Here is a 20,695-nt window from a genome sequence, read left to right on the forward strand (position 1 = left end):
ACTAAATAGGCAATACTTATCCTGAGAACTGAAGGATGAAAAAGAGAAAAAGTCAAGGAAAAGCATTCCAAGGAGAGCAAACAGCTTGGCTCAAGTTTCTGAGATGGGAAAGAACTTGCTATAATCAGGGAATTGAGAGAAGGCTTATTTTGCTGAAGCTAAGTGAACAAGGTGTGGAGTATATCAAGAAAATGGATGGGGCGCCTGGGCGGCTCCGTCGGTTGAGGGTCTGACTCTTGATTTTTGCTCAGGTCATGATCTCAGGGTCCTGGGATCGAGCCCTGAGTCCCAATAGGGCTCCCTGCTCAAGATGGGAGTCTGCTTGTCTCCCTATCCCTCTGCCCCTCCCCCTGCTCTGTCTCTCTCTCTCAAATAAATAAATAAATCTTAAAAAAAAAAAGAAAAAGGATGGGCGCCTGGGTGGCTCAGTTGGTTAAGCGACTGCCTTCGGCTCAGGTCATGATCCTGGAGTCCCGGGATCGAGTCCCGCATCGGGCTCCCTGCTCAGCGGGGAGTCTGCTTCTCCCTCTGACCCTCCCCCCTCTCATGTGCTCTCTCTCTCTCATTCTCGCTCTCTCAAATAAATAAATAAAAAATCTTAAAAAAAAAAAAAAAAAAAAAGAAAAAGGATGTCATAGCCAGTAAAGGACCATACTGATTGAGGCTTTATAAAAACTCATATCTCATCCTAAGTATAATTGGGAGCCACTGCTGATGTTTTGTTTTGTTTTTTAAGATTTTATTTATTTATTTGACAGAGAGAGACAGCGAGAGAGAGAGAGCACAAGCAGGGGGAGTGGCAGGCAGAGGGAGAGGGAGAAGCAGGCCTCCTGCTGAGCAAGGAGCCTGATGCTGGGCTCTATCCCAGGACCCTGGGATCACGACCTGAGCTGAAGGCAGACGCTTAACAACTGAGCCACCCAGGTGCCCCCGTTTTTTGTTTTTTGTTTTTTGTTTTAAGCAGGCTCCATGCTGGGCATGGAGCCCAACACCAGTGATGAAGGATAGCTGGAAGGCAGGCAGGCGGGGACCTAAGAGGAAACCACCCATAAAAGGATTTTACACCCACCCTGGAAGGAGATCTCCAACCTTTCCCATAGGACAAAAACCTGATTGGATGACAGGTGCAGGGAGGGTTAATCAGATTAAAACAGCCCGCCAACAAGCCCATAAAAACCCCTAGACTTAGAAATTCCGGTGGCAACCTCTTGGGGTACCTTCCCTCCTTGGGAGCTTTGTACTGTCACTTTGCTATCACTCAATAAACCTTGCTTTGCTGCCCACCACTCTGTCTGGCTTATCTCTTCATTCTTCGAAGAGGCGTGACCAAAAACCGAGGGCACCGGTGGAGAAAAAAATCCTGCAACATGGGGATTGAATTCAGGACCCTGAGATCAAGACCCAAGCTGAGACTGAGTCAGACTTTTAACCAACTGAAGCGACCCAGGTGCCGGGGGCACTGATGAATTTTTTAAAAGGAGAGTGACATGATAGAATGATAGTTTTGGAACACTCATTCTGGCAACCACATGGAAAGGGATTGAAGAAGACCACTGAAAAATTCCTTTACAAGCTATTGCATAAATTAATAAATTAATCTGTGCTATTAGAAGTCAGGATAGGAGTTACTGTTGGGACATAATGACTAGATGGCAGAATGAGGGGAAATTCTATATCTTTATTTATTTATTTATTTTTTAAAGATTTTATTTACTTACTCATGAGAGACAGAGAGAGAGGCAGAGGGAGAAGCAGGCTCCCAAGGAGCAGGGAGCCCGATGCAGGACTCCATCCCAGGACGCTGGGATCATGACCTGAGCCTAAGGCAGACGCTTAACCATCTGAGCCACCCAGGCACCCGAGGGGAAATTCTAAAGGTTCAGGAAATGTTGTTTCTTTTCTGGGAGCTGGTTACATGGGTATGTTTGGTATATGAATATTCAAGCTGTACCCTTATGTAATTTTCTATATGTATATATGTAATTATATTTATATGTAATCATATATTGTATAATTACATGCATAGATGTAATTCTATATGCATGTGTGTCTATGTAATTTTTACATATGTATATTGTATATACACTTGTAACTACATATATGCATATATACGCGTACTGTACGAAAAAGCTATTGAATGAAACTGTCCTATACTCTTCAAAAATGTCATGAGGAAAAAAAATGTCATGAGGGGCTTCTGGTTGGTTCAGTCTTTAAGCGTCTGCCTTCGGCTCAGGTCATGATCCGGGATCGAGCCCCACATCGGGCTCCCTGCTCAGCGGGAAGCCTGCTTCTCCCTCTCCCACTCCCCCTGCTTGTGTTCCTGCTCTCGCTATCTCTCTGTGAAATAAATCAATAAGATCTTTAAAAAAAAAAGTTGTCATGAAAGACCAAAAAAGGAGAGCTCACAAGTGTTCTTAGATTAAGAAAGAGAAGAGAAACATGACAACCAAACTGATGCATGATGTTGCATCAGGAAATAAAATGCTACTATGTAAAGGGTATTTTTCGGATAATCAGCAAAATTTGAATAGTATTGAATCAAGCTTAAATTTCCTGAATTTTATAATTGGACTATGATTCGTCCTTGTTCTTATTACATATATGCGAAAGTATTCAGGGATGTGTGCAACTAATTCTCCCGTGGTTTTGCAAAACAGTATGTAAATGCATAAAGACAGATTTGACAAAAGCAAACTTTTTTTTTAACTTAAGATTTTTATTTGAGAGAGAGAACGCGCGCAATGGAGAGCGCACAAGCAGTCGGAGGGGCAGAGGAAGAGGGAAAAGCAGACTCCCTGCCGAGCAGGGAACCCCATGTGGGACTTGATTCCAGGACACTGAGATCATGACCTGAGGGGAAGGCAGATGCTTAACCAACTGAGCCAGGCGCCCAAGACAAACACTAAGTTATGATGGATAGGTGAAGGCGTTCACTCTATTATTACTACAATATTTTAGCAGATTTGGAAAATTTTAATAAACTGGAACCAGTTATAATCTAGGCAGAAGATGATGTGACTTGGACTAAATTTGGCACTAAAGACAGAGAAGAATGAATAAATTTAAGACATATTTTGAAGGTAGAACTGACAGAACTGTTTATTTGATAAAACGTAGTAGATGAAAAAAAGGATAGGAATCACTGGTGTAAATAGTCTCCAGTGCCAAAACTAGCTCCGCCCTGCTCCTTTCGACGCAAGCTGCGGAAGTGAGGAAAAGAAAGCGCCCGCTAAGCTGCAGACAGGCTTCCGGTGTGGCGTCGCAAAGAGACCGTAAATGGGAGAACCCAGGTTGGCCCCTCCCCCATGATGGGCGGTCCTGGGGAGTGACAGATGCCAATGGCCAGCGATTCTTCGGGCACTCACCCAATGGTTCTGGAACTGGGCGGAGTCCTGCTGCACGAGGCTTGTCCCCACGCGGTGCGGGGAGTTTACCGCAAACCTTTGGCAGTTCTGTTGCCAGGCTTCGGTTATTCTGCGGAGGGCTTCAGCACTTCTGCCGACGTGGGAAGTTGTGCCGAGTACTTGGGCTTTGAATCCGAAGTGCTGGAGCAAGAACTGGCCCCAGAGTTATGGGGCCGGCGCCTGCGGGAGCAGAGAATCGCGGAGCTGCTGGGGAGCCAGAGGTGGGTGAGCTGTCTGGGAGGAAAGAGGGCTTTCCACGTGCGAGAGGTGGCAGAGACTGGCAGCTCGCCGGCGAGGGGCGCGAAGGCGGTCCCTTCGGGAAGAGCCTTATTCCACCACGTTTCCAGTCTAGGGCACCGAGACACTCAGGGGAGATGGAACCTGGCGTTATTTGGAGAGAAGCAGTAAAGCTTATTGAGCTTACTCCTTCGAGAGCTGTGCACCTGGAAGTTGAGGAGACCTAACCAGGTCATTTTCCTAACCAGGTCTTCCTCGTTGTCATTGTGCGAGATCTAACTTCTTGTGCCCAGTTCTGTCCTCGCCGCTGTAACAGAGGGCACATGGTGGTGCTTCTGGAACCCCTCAGTAGGGCTCTCACCCTGTAGGACCGTGGAGTGGGGGCGGGGCCCAGGGCTGTAGGGGAGAAGGTTTGGGATCCTGCAGACCAGGGTGTGAAGCCTGCTTACAGAATAGGTATTTTAACTGTGGAATCTTGAGCTCAGAGGCTCCCTCCAAGTGTACATTTTCTGCCCGGATTACTGAGGATTGGATGATTTACTGAGTATATTTTACAGAGGCAGTAGTACATATGTATATTGAGGTCCTAGTTCTTTCCAACACTGACCACTTGTACTGATGTAGTCTATAGTCGGGGCTTCCTGACAGGGGTAGAGCCTGGCAGGATTAGGATAGGGCAAGAGTGGAGATGGCATTTGCAGATTCCCAGGACTAACCCAGAAAAAGAGGAAGCTCCCTGGTGCATATACCGGAAATACAAGGAGCTCAAGCATTGCTTAGGTCAGGGCTCAGTGAACAACTAACCCTACCCCCAACTCCAGGCAGGGCTCCATGCTAGTGCTGTCACATAGACAAGGAGCCCTCAACTCAAGGAGTTTTCAGCCTAGAGCTCAGGAATGTTCTTCTAAGTAATGATAATCCTGAGTTTTACAGTCTGACTCCCATTCAAAAGAGTGAAAAGGAGCCTTGAAGCTTTTGCCAACATCCTATCATGGTGGCACTTCAGACAGTGGATGCTAGACATCTGTGACCTCACAGTGGCTGCTCTCCTCACTGGCCACAGGTGATGGAACCAGCTCTGGAAGGCACAGGCAAGAAGGGAAAGAAGGAGTCCTCAAAGAAGCATGCCTTGGCTGGGTCTCCAGTGGAGGGCCTCCTGCAGCCAGTGAAGCTTAGCCGGGCAGAACTGTATAAGGAGCCTACCAATGAGGAGCTGACTCGCCTTCGGGAGACTGAGAGTCTCTTCCACTCCAGCTTGCTTTGTTTACAGGTACTATTGGGTGGCTGGGGCTTCGGTTAGAGGGGTGGGCCCGGGACCCTGAGGCTGAAGGACTCTCCCCTGTCTTTTCTTTCAGGTAGAGGAACTACTAAAGGAAGTGAGGCTACCAGAGAAGAAGAAGGAGCGGATCGACACTTTCCTACGGGAGGTCAACCACCGGGTCCTGAAGGTGCCCTCAACTCCTAGGACAGAGGTAAGGCAGGTAGTGTGAAGAAATGGAAAGCCCCGGAGAGGTCCTCAGTTTGGGCATCTGAAACAGGGCCTGCTCTTCTCCAGAGGGGGTGGGGTGCTAAGGAGCTCATTTTCACTGCTAGGAGGCTCAACTGCAAGTATAGTCAACCATGTGTTCGTTTGTTCAGCAAACACTTATGTTCCTTGCAGTAGTTGTTGTATTCTTAGGATATGTCAGTGAACAAAGCAGTCTATTTTCTAGTGCTGGGCTTATGGATAGTAGAAAATAACCGTGGCAGGTAAACTGTGTGGCAGTGTCAGAAAGTGGTAAGCACTATGGGCAAAAGAGAAAGGGTAAGGCAAAGGGATTGTGGGGATATCAGAGGATGGGAGTGGTTTGCAATTTTAAATAGGGTGGTTGAGGTAGGCCTCATTGAAGTGACATTAGGGTGAAGATTTGAAGGACATGAGTCAGCCATATAGATATCTAAGGGAGGAAGAGTATGCCAGGAAGGGGAACTAGCCAGCACTAAAGGCTCAAAGGAATAAGTCTGGTATGTTCCTTGGATTGAATGAGGAGAAGATAGGAGATGCGTTCAGAAAGGCAAAAAGGCAATGGAGGAAGGAGGCATTCCATGCAGGGCCTTGTACAATGAAACAAGGACTTTGGCTGTTGCTCGGTATGAAATGAGAAACCACTGATGGGACATTTTTTGGTGAAGCAGTGATGTGATCTAACTTCATTTTAAAAACGTTCACTCAGGGGTGCCTGGGTGGCTCAGATGGTTAAGCATCTGCCTTCGGCTCAGGTCATGATCCCAGGGTCCTGGCATTGAGCCCCACATCGGTCTCCTGGCTTGGTGGGGAGCCTGCTTCTCCTTCTCCCTCTGCCTCTCTCCCTGCTCATGCTCTCTCTCTCTGTATCTCTGTGTCTCAAATGAATAAATAAAATCTTAAAAAAAACAAAAAACGTTCACTCAACTCTAGCTGCCATCTTGCGTCCCTGCGTGTGTGCACCTAATCTCACCTGGTCCACCCGAGACCCCCTGAGCATCAGCCCTATTCCCCCTCGCGGTCCCATTTCCGCTCCAACAAGATGAAAGAAACTATCATGAACCAGGAGAAACTCGCCAAGCTGCAAGCACAAGTGCGCATTGGTGGGAAAGGAACTGCTCGCCGAAAGAAGGTGGTTCATAGAACGGCTACAGCAGATGATAAGAAACTTCAGTTCTCCTTAAAGAAGTTAGGGGTAAACAATATCTCTGGTATTGAAGAAGTGAATATGTTCACAAACCAAGGACCAGTGATCCACTTTAACAACCCCAAAGTTCAGGCATCACTGGCAGCGAACACTTCCGCCATTCCAGGCCACGCTGAGACAAAGCGGCTGACAGAAATGCCACCCAGTATCTTAAACCAACTTGGTGCCGACAGTCTGACTAATTGAAGAAGACTGGCTGAAGCTCTGCCCAAACAATGTGTGGATGGAAAAGCACCACCTGCTACCGGAGAGGAGGAGGATGATGAAGTTCCAGATCTTGTGGAGAATTCTGATGAAGCTTCCAAGAATGAAGCAAACTGAACTGAGTCAACTTCTGAAGAAGATAAAACTTGAAGAAGTTACTGGGAGCTGCTATTTTATATTATGACTGCTTTTTAAAATTTTGTTCATGGATCTGATAAAATCTAGATCTCTAATATTTTTAAGCCCAAGCCCCTTGGACACTGCAGCTCTTTTCAGTTTTTTCTTATACACAATTCATTCTTTGCAGCTAATTAAGCTGAAGAAGCCTGGGAATAAAGTTTGAAACAAAGGTCTCCAGTGGAGGGCTTTGCCTAGGGGGAAAAAAAACCCAAAAAACAAAACGTTCACTCAGACTGTTGTGTTGAAAGTAGAATGGAGGGGCACCTGAGTGGCTCAGTTGGTGAAGCGTCTGCCTCCGGCTCAGTCATAATCCCAGGGTCCTGGGATCGAGCCCCGCATCGGGCTCCTTGTTCAGTGAGGAGCCTGCTTCTCTCTCTGCCCGCCACTCCCCCTGCTTGTGCTCATGCTCTCTCTCTGACAAATAAATAAATAAAATCTTCAAAAAAAAAAAAGTAGAATGGAAGGAGATAAAGGTAAAATCAGGGAGACTAGTTAGAAACCTATTATGTGGTGATCCTCTGGAAAGTGGTGGCATCTCAGACTAGGATGGAGAAGTAGAGAAGTGGTCAGTGTCTGGATGCTCTTGAAGGTGAAATGGGTGTTCTTAACGGAGATGAGTCAAGGTGATTTGAAGGTTTTGGGCTTGAGCAACTAGTATGAAGTTGCCTTAATGAGGGAGACATGTTTACAGAAAGAGCAGGAGTTTGTTTTCAAATGTGTTCATGTGTTTAATTTGAGACGTCTACTAGACATCAAGGAGGACACTTCAGGAAGGCAATCAGATTACTGTGTATCACTGTCTCTGTCCCCACAGCTGACTGACCAGACCTGGCTCCCAGCTGGGGTTCGAGTACCCCTCCACCAAGTGCCCTATACCGTGAAGGGCTGTTTCCGCTTCCTGCCACCAGCCCAGGTCATTGTTGTGGGCAGCTACCTTCTGGGTACCTGCGTCCGGCCGGACATCAACGTGGACATGGCAGTGACCATGCCCAGGGTGAGGTCCAGTATTTGGGGGATGAGGGTCCTGTTCCTTCATCACCTACAAATTCCTGGGTCCCTCTTTCCTTCCCACCTGTCACTTGCCAGAGGATTGAAATCTGAACTGGAAATCAAAAGAGCAGGGGCGTCTGGGTGGCTCAGTTGGTGAAGCGTCTGCCTTCGGCTCAGTCATAATCCCAGGGTCTTGGGATCGAGCCCCACGTTGGGCTCCTGGCTTAGTGGGGCGCCTGCTTCTCCCTCTCCCCCCTGTTTGTGCGCTCTCTCTCCAATAAATAAATAAATGAATGAATGAATAAATAAATAAATAAAATCTTTAACAACAACAACAAACAAACAAACAAAATTTGCTCTTCTGCTGTCTTCTTGAGGGCAGCTTAAATGTGCCCTTGGGTCAGCTGCTGCCATTCGGAACTTTGCCTTCCTCATCTGAGAACTAAGTATATTGTTGCTAGTCCTGGTTCAGACACTCTGGCCAGTTGCAAAGATCCCTGAGGTTTCTAAACTGTGACGCACGTTGGCTTCATCCTGGCCACCAAGCTCTCTAACAAGCACTTATGTGCCTGGTCGTCTCTCCCTTCTGACCCTCACCAGGAGATCCTACAGGACAAGGATGGGTTGAACCAGCGCTACTTCCGCAAGCGTGCTCTCTACCTGGCCCACTTGGCTCACCACCTGGGCCAAGACCCCTTCTTCGGCAGTGTTCGTTTCTCTTACACCAGGGGCTGCCACCTGAAACCGTCACTGCTGCTTCGGCCACATGGTGAGAGGCACACACTGGGCTGAAGGCACAGTCTGGGGTGACAGATCTAGTGGGGGAGGTGTGGGGACCTTAAGTCCAAGGTGAGCGGTTTGGGCTTCAAGTTTGAGGGGGAAGGTATAAGGACCTCAGATTCTAAGGTGGGAGGGCGTGGGCCCTCACGGAGGAGGAGAGTGGTCCAGGGGCCCACCTGGCAGAATCTCGGCACTCCCTGTCTCCCCCCAGGGAAGGATGAGCGCCTGGTCACCGTACGTCTGCATCCGTGCCCTCCACCTGACTTCTTCCGCCCGTGCCGCCTGTTGCCATCTAAGAACAACGTGCGCTCTGCCTGGTACCGAGGGCAGAGTCCCCCAGGGGATGGTAAGCATGCAGTGGTATCCAGGTAGAGCTGAAGGGAAGGATGTTGTGGGGATTTCTCCTCCCATGGCTTCCCCTCTCCCACAGGTAGCCCAGAGCCTCCCACCCCCCACTATAACACATGGGTCCTGCAGGACATGACCCTTGAGTCCCATGTGCAGCTGCTGTCCACTGTGCTGGGTTCAGCCTTGGGGCTGAAGGATGGTGTGGCACTTCTGAAGGTCTGGCTGCGGCAGCGGGAACTGGACAAGGTGAGCTGGGAGTGGCCCAGCTTCCCTGCCTCACTGAGTGGCGGGCTGGGCCTGAGCTTGGGCCTCTCTCTCCATCTCTTTTTCAGGGCCTGGGAGGGTTCAGTGGGTTCCTTGTCTCCATGCTGGTTGCTTTCCTTGTGTCTACACGCAAGATCCACACCACTATGAGCGGCTACCAGGTCCTGAGGAGTGTCTTGCAGTTTCTGGGTAAGGTGGCTAGACCCAGAAAGGCCAAGGGTTCCACTCTTCCTGTGAATCCTCTCATCCTATCAGGGATCATTCAGTTTCTTGCCATCAGACAATTGAGCAAACTGAATTCTAGAGGCAGGTAGTTGCAGCCACCTGACCAGAGGGAGAGTGTCATTAGGGCTGGGTCCCCTGGGAAAGGATACCTTCTGACACACCCACCTTCTCTGGCTCACTTCAGCCACCACAGATTTGACAGTCAACGGGATCAGCTTATGTCTCAGCTCAGATCCCTCCTTGGTGAGTGGGGCAGGGCTGGGTCTGGGCAAGGAGGCTTGAAGGTAAGGCCCCAACCCTGACTGGCTTCTCTCTGTGCCTCCAAGCCGGCCCTGGCTGACTTCCACCAGGCCTTCCCTGTTGTCTTCCTGGACTCCTCAGGCTATCTCAACCTCTGTGCTGATGTTACTGCCTCTACTTACCACCAGGTACCAATTGTCCCCCACTCCTGGGTACCTCTGATGTCCCAGTCCAGATTCTGTCCCTTCTGCCAGTCCCAGAGCCCCAGCAACTCCTCTCCAAAGAGCTTAGGTCAGGCATGTCTCTTGGTCTGAGCCCTCAGGTCAATGAAGGGAGGGGTATAGTGGTCATAAGTCTCACATGTGAGTTCCCTGTTTATCTTGTGGCCGTAGGTACAGCATGAGGCACGGCTGTCTATGGCATTGCTGGACGGTAGAGCTGATGACGGATTCCAGCTTCTGTTGATGACTCCCAAACCCATGATCCGGGCTTTTGACCACGTCTTGCAGTAAGTTTAGGGCCGGCAGGCTATGTCAGTGGGTCCTTTTCCCTGGGGCTACAGTGATGGGGCAGAGGTGCTCAGGTCGGTGTTCAGATCTTCCTCATTTTGGGGCGGGGGGTGGGCTTTGGGGTCAGCAGCACCTCGTTCTGTCTCTTTGTCCCTCTATGCCCCTCTAGTCTCCATCCACTGAGTCGCCTACAGGCAGCATGTCACCGGCTAAAGCTGTGGCCAGAGCTGCAGGATCTTGGTGGGGACTATGTTTCAGCTGCTTTGGGCTCCCTGACCTCCCTCTTGGAGCAGGGTCTGGGGTCCCGCCTGCACCTGCTGGCCCACTCTCGGCCCCCGGTGTCAGAGGTGAGGTGCTGTGGGGTGGGGAGTTTGTGAGCTTAAGGGGGACTAGATCCAGGGTCCCAGGGGATACAAAAGACACACCATTCCTCTAGTTAGATCTTTCTTTTTTAAAAATTTTTTTATAGGGCGCCTGGGTGGCTCAGTTGGTTGGGCGACTGCCTTCGGCTCGGGTCGTGGTCCTGGGGTCCTGGGATCGACTCCCGCATCGGGCTCCCGGCTCAGTGGGAAGCCTGCTTCTCCCTCTGACCTTCTCCCCTCTCATGCTGTTTCTCTCTCACTCGTTCTCTAATAAATAAATAAAATCTCTATAAAAAAAATTTTTTTTATAGAGATTTTATTCATTAGGGGCACCTGGGTGGCTCAGTCGTTAAGCATCTGCCTTCGGCTCAGGTCATGATCCCAGAGTCCTGGGATGGAGCCCTGCATTGGGCTCCCTGCTCCGCGGGAAGCCTGCTTCTCCCTCACCCACTTCCCCTGCTTGTGTTCCTGCTCTTGCCATCTCTGTCTCTGTCAAATAAATAAATAAAATCTTAAAAAGAAAAAAAAAGATTTTATCCATTAGAGAGAGAGAGTGTGCGTGTGCGAGTAGCGGGAGGGGCAGAGGCAGAGGGAGAAGCAGGCTCCTCACTGAGCAAGGAGCCTGATGTGGGGCTCGATCCCAGGACCCCGGGATCACGACCCAAGCCGAAGGCAGACGCTTAACCAACTGAGACACCCAGGTGCCCCTAGATCTTTCTACCTAGTTGGAAAGTGGGTTTCTAGACGAAGCTGGGGCATTCTTGGGTTGAGTTCAGCCTTTTTAAACCCTGTAGTGGGACATCAGCCAAGATCCCCCGAAGCACAGAGACTCTGGGACCCTGACCCTGGGATTGCTCCTCCGGCCTGAGGGGCTGACCAGTGTCCTCGAGCTGGGTCCAGAGGCCAACCAGCCTGAGGTGAGGAGCCCTGGAATCTGGGGGATGATTTGGCCCTGTCTTGGGAAGTCCAGGCTGTGTACTGGCAGAAGTGGTGTGGATTATCCTCATGCCACTTGGATTGGAGCCTGTGAGGGATTTTTGACAGAGCCTATCTTTGTTGATTTCTCCTACCACCCATTGCCTTTCTTTAGGCTGCTGACTTCCGCCAGTTCTGGGGATCTCGCTCAGAGCTTCGGCGTTTCCAGGATGGAGCCATTCGGGAAGCTGTGGTCTGGGAGGCAGCCTCCATGGCCCAGAAGCGTCTTATTCCCCACCAGGTGGTCACTCACCTTTTGGCACTGTGAGTGTTAGCATCTGGTTGCTAGGAAGCAGCCATGGACTTGGGGAGCCTTTTAGGAGTGTCTGGCCCGGGCTTTGGGCTGAGCAGCTAATGTCCAGTAGCTTACTCCAGTAGGCTCAATGCCCACGCTGACTCTGTGCTGTGCCCCTTTCCCAGCCATGCCAACATCCCAGATACCTGTGTCCACTATGTGGGGGGCCTTCTGGACGCTTTGATCCAAAGCCCAAAAGAGGTAAGGGTCGTGCGTTAAGGCTGGGGTCAAGGCCAGGGGTTGCATAGTAGCCTGGGTGGTGAAATTAGGTAGCAGGTGGAGGGCACGTGCAACCTCAGCCAGACTGCACTTCCCATAGCGTCCAGCAGAGGGGGTGCTGGCTCCACGGCAGCCTGAGCTGCGGCAAAATCCCAGGCGGTGGTGATGTTGGTGGGGTTGGGGCGGGCGGGTTCTGTAGGGTCCTGGTCTCCTGACTGTGTTCTCCTTCTCAGACCTCCAGCACAGGTGAGGAGGCCCTGGCAGCAGCCGTGCGTTGCTATGATGACCTCAGCCGCCTGCTGTGGGGGCTGGAAGGTCTCCCCCTGACTGTGTCTGCCGTGCAGGGAGCTCACCCGGTGCTGCGCTACACTGAGGTGAGGTGCAAGGGGACAGGGAGCCCTTTCTGCTTGGTGACCCCTCGCCTCCTCCCCGCTCACCCAGTATTCCCCGTTCCAATTCCTCTGTTCACTCATCTCCCAGTCCGAGGCCCCTTCCTCAGCCCTGATTCTTCCATAGGTGTTCCCACCTACCCCAGTCCGGCCAGCCTACTCCTTCTACAAGCAGCTTCGAGAGCGGGCCTCGCTGTTACCGCGGCCCGACAAGCCTTGTCCAGCCTATGTGGAGCCCATGACCGGTGAGGAGCCTCTTTCTTGGGAGGGATGAGAGGAACCTTTCCCACTCCAGCCTACAGTCTTGAGACCTCTTACTTTTCTTCCTAGTGGTATGTCACCTGGAGGGCAGTGGTCAGTGGCCACAGGACGCTGAGGCCATACGGCGGGTCCGAGCTGCCTTTCAGCTGCGCCTGGCAGAGCTGCTGACACAACAGCATGGGCTGCAGTGTCGAGCCACGGCCACGCACACGGACGTCCTCAAGGTTAGGCTGGTGCAGGGTCGGGGTTCCCCAGGGAGGGAGGAGCCAGGGTGTGAGTGTGCTCCAGGCTGACCCGTATCTCCCACCTCACACCCTCTTTCAACAGGATGGGTTCGTGTTCCGGGTTTGTGTGGCCTGTCAGCGGGAGCCCCAGATCCTGAGGGAAATGCGGAGCCCCGAGGGGATGATCTCCTTGAGGGACACACCTGCCTCCCTCCACCTGGAGAGGGACACGAGGCACTTGCCCCTGCTCACCAGCGCCTTGCACGGGTATGGCCACCTGCCTCTCTGGGAGGCCAGATGGTGTAATAGGGATATGAGTTATGGAGTCAGACAAATTTTAGAACCCTCGCCCTGCCGCTTCACTGGCTATGTTCTGGGCAGGACCTTATTTCTCATCTGTAAAATGGGAATTTTATAGGACCAACCTGTTGGCATTAGTCAGGGGTATGTGAGATCCTGTATAGAATGTGTTAGCACAGAGGGTAACTTTGGGTAAAGACTGGGTCGATGGTGGTGGTTGAGCTGAAATACTGTTCTTGGGCCCTTAGGGCCTGAGGCTCATTACCACTACGCCCTTCCCCGTCCACAGGCTCCAGCAACAGCACCCAGCCTTCTCAGGTGTGGCACGGCTGGCCAAGCGATGGGTGCGTGCCCAGCTTCTGGGTGAGGGGTTCACCGATGAGAGCCTGGACCTGGTGGTTGCTGCTCTTTTCCTGCACCCTGAGCCCTTCACCCCTCCCAGGTGATTCCCTCCATCTTTTCCCTTCAGGGCCAGCTTTCATCCCTTAGGCTGTACCTTCAGTTCAAATGGGAGAGGGTAGCTGAAACAGGTGACGGAAGGGGTTCTGAGACAATCCCTGCCAAGGGGTCTAGGGTGTCTAGACCATGGGGTAAGCCTGGGGATGTGTGGTTGGGCCCAGACTCTTTGCTCACTCTTTCTTCTCAGCTCCCCACAGGTGGGCTTCCTTCGGTTCCTTTTTTTGGTGTCAACCTTTGATTGGAAGAACAACCCCCTTATTGTCAACCTCAACAACGAGCTCACTGGTAAGGGGGGTAGGACTGGGGTCCGACTCCCGCAGGAACGACTGTTTGTGGAGTGCAGAGTGGGGCACATGGGGTTTTCCCTGTTAGTCCGCAAGGTGTTTGTGTGTGTGCGCCTTCCCCGTCACAGATATTTGTGCCTGACCCTGACGGCCTTGGGGTGGGGAATTACTGGGAGGAAGGGGCCCAGCTGAAGGCTGAAGGGAGTTCTGAGGCTGTAGAGCTCTGGTTTGCTCACATGATGATCAGAAACAGGATGGACTAGGGGTGGTAAGCAGGCCACCTGGTGGGGGCTGTGAAGGGGAGAGGAGAGTAGAAGGGGGACCCTGAACACCAGGTGAGAAGTCTTGTGGGGAGCAGGGAAGGGCCCAGATTAGAGTAGATGCCCAGAACTCTTGGAGAGTGGGGGTGAGGATTTCCACTTGTAACGTGAGGAGCTCCTGGTCCCAGCAGAGAGGAGGGTGTCAGCTTCCTAATTCCCCAGCTGTGTGGGAGCATAGGGTGGGAGGGGGTCAGGGGCAGGCCTCAGCTTGTGCAAGCCCGGAAACTAGACTGGGGTGCCAGGCAGTGGAAAATTCTGCCTCTGGCCTGAGCTTGGGAGTTTAGTGCCCCACCCAGTGGAGGCAAACATGGTATCCTTTTCATTGCCTTTGTCTCTTGGGGGAGGGCCATCGGAAAAATCCCTGTGATGGGCCACCAGAAGACCTGGGGCAGTAGAGCATGTCCGGGGAAAGGAGCAGGCTGACCCAGGACCCCCTCTTGTTCACAGTGGAGGAGCAGGGGGAGATCCGCAGTGGCTTCCTGGCAACTCGGACACAACTCCCAATCATGGTCATCGTTACCCCCCAGGATCGTAAAAACTCTGTATGGACACAGGATGGACCCTCGCCCCAGGTGCAATCCCATCCCTAGCTCCAAATTTGTGTTTTTATTCCCCCAGGGAAAAAGTAGGCCCAGCCTGACCTAAGAGAGACCCATGGTTAGGTCTGATCTATTTGATGTGTGTGTACTCCTCTAGGTACTACAGCAGCTTGTGGTCCTGGCAGCTGAGGCCTTGCCTGTCCTAGAGAAGCAGCTGATGGATCCCCGGGGACCTGGGGACATCAGGGTAAGCCCCTGACCAAGAGTGGCTCTGGGGTTGGGCGCCTGGGTGGCTCAGATGGTTAAGCGTCTGCCTTCAGCTCAGGTCATGATCCCAGGGTCCTGGGATCGAGTCCCGCATCAGGCTCCCTGCTCCTTGGGAGCCTGCTTCTCCCTCTGCCTCTCTCTCTCTCTCTCCTCTGTCTCTCATGAATAAATAAATAAAATCTTTAAAAAAAAAAAAAAAAGAGTGGCTCTGGGGTTCTGGGGATTCCGCCTTTGAACACTGGAAGTCTGGAGCTGTAGGGGCTCTCACAGGACGCTCTGTCCCCTTGTTTGGCGAGTCTGAGTCCAGAGAGGGCTTTGGAGCTGCCCACGGTGCCTGACAGTGGGGGAGCCTGCAGGAGAACCAGGGCCCTGGCTCTCTCCAGGCCTCACGCTCCTAGCCTGTGTTTCTCCTGATAGCGTGAAGCCGACCCCAGCTGGGACTTGGTGTTCCCACTTTCAGATGAGCATTTGGGCCCCTAAGTGGGGCCGGGGGTGGGGGAGGTCAGACAAAAGGGAAGGAGGAAAGCGAGGTGGGCATGTAGAAGGCTTTGTGGTCCAGTTCCCAACTCCCAGTGGGCTCTGCTGACCCCTCCCTAACCCTTCCTCAGACAGTGTTCCGGCCGCCCTTGGATACGTATGATGTGCTGATCCGCCTGTCTCCCCGCCACATCCCCCGGCACCGCCAAGCTGTGGACTCCCCAGCTGCCTCCTTCTGCCGTGGCCTGCTCAGCGAGCCGGGGCCCTCTTCCCTGATGCCTGTGCTGGGCTATGACCCTCCTCAGCTCTATCTGGCACAGCTCAGGGTAGGCCCTAAAGGGCTGACTACACCTGGGGCAGGGACTTCCAGGTGAACTGGGGCCATGGAGGTGACTCTCAGGTGTCTGCCTGTAGTCTTATCTGTGTCCTGCCCTTTCCTAGGAGGCCTTTGGGGACCTGGCCCTTTTCTTCTATGACCAGCATGGTGGAGAGGTGATCGGTGTTCTCTGGAAGCCCAGCAGCTTCCAGCCCCAGCCCTTTAAGGTGCGCTGGCTGGTGTGTTCAAGTGTGTACATGTGGTTCCATGTGGGCATGCCTGTCTGTACGTGGCGTGCTCCGTGAGTGACTGTGGGTCAGGTGTGAAGCATGTGTCCTGCGTATCTGTCTCCTCTGCTGCTGCTCCCTTCCACCCCCTGCATGTTGTCTCTGGTGTGCCTTTGTGACACCTCAGTTCATGTTTCTCTGCTTCCCCTAGGCCTCCAACACAAAGGGGCGCATGGTGATGTCTCAAGGTGGGGAGCTGGTGATGGTGCCCAATGTGGAAGCGATCCTGGAGGACTTGGCCGTCCTGGGTGAAGGCCTGGTACAGGCCGTGGAGGCCCGAAGTGAGAGGTGGACCGTGTGATCTCCGGCCCTAGGAGCAAGCTGTAGGTGACAGCAGGACTTCAGACCTCTGGAGTAAGATGTCAGTGGCATGACCTTCACCCTTGCTACGTACAGATCCTTCGTGGAGTACCTGCTGGCCTGAACACGCTGAAATGTTCCCCCAAAGAAGCCCTGCCCCAGTTTTCTGTCTGACACCTCAGCACTGGGGTGGGGGCCTGGTATCCTACAGAGTCCCCTGGGCCTGTCTGAACTCCCCGAAGAGGAGGGTGAGCCAGCTCAGAGAGGGAACTAAATGAACCCAGGAGATCCATCCACCTGACAGCCCTGGGCCGGGCTTCTTTTTGTCTTCCGAGGATGTTTCCGAAGCTTGGAGAGGAGGACAGGTGCCCAGGGCTGAGGCTCTGTCTCCTTTCCATTGCCAGGATACGTGCCTAGACCTTGGTATGCCCTTCAGTGCAGGGTCAGGCCTTTAAATAGGGCCCAGAGAAGGTGAGGTACTTGCTGAGGGTCCCAGAATTCCAGCCTTAAGCAGGGTGCTGTTGCTTTCCAGGGTGGGACGTGGAAAATCACAGAGGACAGGAGGGCCTGGCTGGGTGAAGGGGCGAGGGGAACAGCAGCTCCTCTAGTCCAGGAGAGCTGCAGAGAGTACTGAGTGCTGCCCCAGTGTCTCAGTCCCTCCGGCTCCGTGCCCCTGCCCGTTCGTGTCACGAACTGCCCCCCTGCGTCCCTGCAGCAGGCGTGCAGAGGGGAGCAGGACCTCAGGCCCGCTCTCCAGGAGCTCTCTGTGCCAGGGCAGGGTGGGAGGGTGCTGCCTCCTTTCACCTGGTCCACACCCCACTTCGACAGCCTCTCCCTCCCCTGTCTCCCCTAATCTTGATGTTTTTCCAGACTCGGCTCAAACAGTGTCTCCTCCTCCAACCCTTCCCCCGCCCCCAGCCTCAGGTGCTCTTTCTCGCTGAAACATCGAGCGATTATTGTCTGTTGAGTTTACTTTGTAGTCGCATACAGTGGTGTGAACCCTTCTGTTGTCTGAAACTTGGATTTAAAATTAAATCACTTAATTTCCCCATGTTCTTGGCTTCTCTGCCTTTTCCACTTGGTGTTAACCACGTCTCCTACACGTAAGCTCTTTGGGGACAGGTGACATGTTTGAACATAGATTTCTTGGCGCCTTTGTGGCAGCGAGGACAGTTCTGTGCTCACGGAGGCTACAGGTGTGTACAGCAGGGCCGATGGGAGAAGCAGGGCCACAGAAGACCTTAGGGAAAAGGGAGAGTCATGATTTGTACTCTGCCTAGACTGGGCGGGGTGGGGATGGTGAGAGCTGCAGGGGGCGTCCATGGAGCGCTTGGTAAATGTGGGGCGCTCTCAGGTATTTTCCGTATCTTCTGTGCGGGAGCGTGCTCACACGGTAATACCAGCCCCGTGAAGGATGCACTTTGACTTCTCATCTTCTGAATGAGGAAGCAGGTTCAGCAGCAGGCAGGCCTGGCTGTCAGGCTTCATCCTCAAGACGATAAGCCACATGTGGGGACCCTGATCTCCTCTTGTCCCGGTTCTGTGAGTCTTTGTGAACCTGTGCTGGTCCCTACCTGTCACTGTCATGGGATTAGAAATGGGCATAGAGAATACATTGATGGGCTGCCTCAGCTGGGGGCTGCATCTCCCCGTGCCCTTGATTCACGGACTCCAAACGGAAGCCCGCAAGGCTTTATCGTCAGGGAAAGAAATGCAGTTCCAGCCCTCATGGACCTTGGGTCTGTGGTTGTCCCTGGCTGCTCCTCACTTACTTTCCTCCACAGCCCGTCCCTAGGCTCTGAGGAGGGATGGTGCTGGCCTGTTTCAGACTGTCCTGCTTCATCCATGGGTCAGCTTCAGTCCTTGGCTTCTGGCCTTTGCACAAAGCCAGTTCTAGGTGATCCCAGTATGGGAAGGAACAGAATCTGCCCCCAGGTAAAACTGCAGCAGGTGGCTCCAAGAGGGGCAGACAGTGGTCCCCACTCAGGAGATGAGCCCTGGCCCTGCTACGTCCCCATGCGTCCCCGGGCAGGTCACTTCCCCTCACTGGGTTCAGCCCTCCCACCTTGAAAATGGGCATGGTAATGGCTTTGTCAGGTGCACAATGTGGCAAGGGAGGAGGGCAGAGGACTCAGACCCAAGAAGCTGCGCCATCCTTTCTGCACTCCCTGCTTAGCTTAGGGGACGGGGTGTGGAGAGCGCTGGAAGCCCAGGCTCCCAGTCTCAATCCCTCACATTGCAGCTCCAATCTGTTTTCCTCAGATCTTCTCTGGGAAGTAGGTGAGGAGGCTGGTGTGGTCCAAGATGACCTTGGAAGTAGGTGAGGAGGGTGGCCTGAGGAGCTGGACCTTCATTGGAAGGGAAGAAGAGAAAACTAGAAGGAACTGTGTGAGCAAGGGTGTAGGTTACACAGCCCGGTGGGTGTATCCACCTTTGTGGGCTTCCGCATTTAACCTCGCAGGTGGACGTGGATGGGGTCGGAGTCTGTGTGTGATGTATGGAGTGATGTGTCTGCTCTGTGTTGGGGGGCGTGGACATGTCTGTATGCATTCGTCTGTGTGCACATTTTTGCCTCTAGTTCTGAGTTGCTGTAAAAGGGGAAATCTTTCTTTTTGAAGAGCAAGTCAGGAGAAAAAGCTCTCAGATAAAAGGCAAAAGCTCGATTTTTTTCCTGTGGATTTAAAGGCTTTAAACAAAGCCTTTTCCTTGGGGCTTTGGTTTCCCCAGTTCTGTCAGACCTTCTAAGCCTCTCTACATAGTTACATTTAGTGAATTCTCAAAGGGTCCTCTCTTCTGCCTGTGGCATCACCACCTCCTCTAAACCAGAATCCTTTTGGGGTGTTTGGGTGGCACAGTCAGTTGGTCATCTGACTTGGTTTCAGCTCAGGTCTTGATCTCAGGGTCGTGGGATCGAGCCCCGGGTCAGGCTTCACACTGAGCTCAGAGTCTGCTTGAGACTCTCCCTCTCCCTCTGCCCCTCCCACTCATGCTCTCTCTCCCTAAAATAAATAAATCTTTAAGTATAAAACCAGAATCCTTTTAGCTGAAGGCCCTATTTTCTTCTGCCCAGTACCTTACTTTGGAGAAGAAGAGCAAGACCTCAAATCCTGGGGGTCCTTGCAGCAGGTTACATTCGGTGAGGTCCTGAGGGCTGCTCAGATTTGGGCTAGTCTGAGTGCCCCCACCCCAGTAAATAAACATGTAACCCCCCAACATCACAAAGTACTTGCTTTGTGAGTCATAGATTAATCCAGGTGAGAGATGAAGGGGAGGGGAAGCCTGGGGTACGTGAGTCACCCCTACCCTACTCAGCCTGCTTGCCCTTCCCTCTGCCGCAAAGAGAGAGGTGGGGTTGTGGTGGGGGAACAGGACTCTTAGACTGCCCACGGCACTAATGGGGACCAGGGTGTTCCAAACCCAGAGGGAGACTCATTTCCCTTTCCCACTTCAGCTTTTGAGAGCAGGATGGGGAGGATAGTTTTTCTGGTTTGCATGAGGCCTAGAGAGGTGCAGGAACTTGTCCAGGGTCACACAGGGGGCTAGGGGTGGAGACCCAGAGAATCTGGGCATCCTGGCTCCAGGCCTTACTGCTGAGCCTGGGCTTTCCCGGAGCCAAGGGCTGGGGTGAGGAGGAATAAAGGAATGGAGAGCTGAGTTCCAGATCTGGGCAATGGGGCGGAGAGGAGTGCAAAGCCTGGCCCCGTCCCCCGCTCCGGGCCACCTGCCAGCCTTGCTGCTCTCTGCCCACCCAGGGTGCTTGAACGAAGCTGTTATCAGCAAGACCTAGAGGAGCAGAGCCAAGGATAGGGGAGGAGTGGGAGTGCGCACACTCTGGTCCACCTTAGCTCAAGCCTGAGTCTCCTCTGTCCCCCTAGCCAACAGAATCACCGAACTTGCCAAGAGACTAGAACTTAATTATTCCAACCACTTAAAAAAGGACAATTCTGTGATGGAGGTCTAATTACCGCTACAATGGCAATCATATTATACAGCACAGAGAGATACGGCATCTTGGCCTTTCTCTTATGTGCCCCCACAGAATCCCCACCCCCGTCCCCCAATCCATGGGGTCTCCCTGGAGTCCGGTTCCCACTGACCCCAGGTCTACGATCCTCAGGAAGTCCTACCTGAAGTCTGACCGCAGGGCCTCCTGGTGTAGCCTGGCCTGTCCGGCGGACCCTTTCCCCTGCGACACCTCTTCCCTGGGGCAGGCGGCTGGTGGCCGCCCCGTGATCAGCCCCCAGACTGGGCTGGGATGAGGGGAGAGAATACTGCGCCTCACACATGCCCGCGGCCTTTCTGGAACACCAGATGCAGAGCCTCCTT

The 20,695-nt window shown here is 52.8% G+C and overlaps 1 protein-coding gene and 1 pseudogene across 2 annotated transcripts; both read left to right on the top strand.

The window, feature by feature from the left end:
• Positions 1-3,316: 3,316 nt before the first annotated feature.
• NOL6 (nucleolar protein 6) lies at positions 3,317-17,422 on the top strand. 2 transcript variants are annotated; one of them, XM_027616853.2, is made up of 26 exons: positions 3,317-3,628; positions 4,708-4,914; positions 5,000-5,116; positions 7,554-7,733; positions 8,330-8,498; positions 8,721-8,855; positions 8,940-9,103; positions 9,190-9,310; positions 9,531-9,589; positions 9,673-9,774; positions 9,979-10,094; positions 10,265-10,442; positions 11,252-11,374; positions 11,548-11,696; positions 11,853-11,928; positions 12,180-12,320; positions 12,463-12,580; positions 12,666-12,820; positions 12,924-13,087; positions 13,410-13,562; positions 13,767-13,864; positions 14,631-14,755; positions 14,880-14,969; positions 15,598-15,792; positions 15,908-16,009; positions 16,221-17,422. In XM_027616853.2, exons 1-26 carry the CDS (start codon positions 3,575-3,577, stop codon positions 16,368-16,370), a joined length of 3,441 nt encoding a protein of 1,146 aa, XP_027472654.1. In that variant the 5' UTR covers positions 3,317-3,574; the 3' UTR covers positions 16,371-17,422. The 2 variants fall into 2 exon arrangements, with proteins under 2 accessions (XP_027472654.1, XP_027472655.1); XM_027616854.2 differs by lacking the exon at positions 11,853-11,928 and having other exon boundaries at positions 11,548-11,673.
• LOC113935091 lies at positions 6,191-6,676 on the top strand (annotated as a pseudogene).
• Positions 17,423-20,695: the final 3,273 nt, after the last annotated feature.

This window comes from Zalophus californianus, chromosome 13, assembly GCF_009762305.2.
Source record: "Zalophus californianus isolate mZalCal1 chromosome 13, mZalCal1.pri.v2, whole genome shotgun sequence".
Taxonomy (NCBI): domain Eukaryota; kingdom Metazoa; phylum Chordata; class Mammalia; order Carnivora; family Otariidae; genus Zalophus; species Zalophus californianus.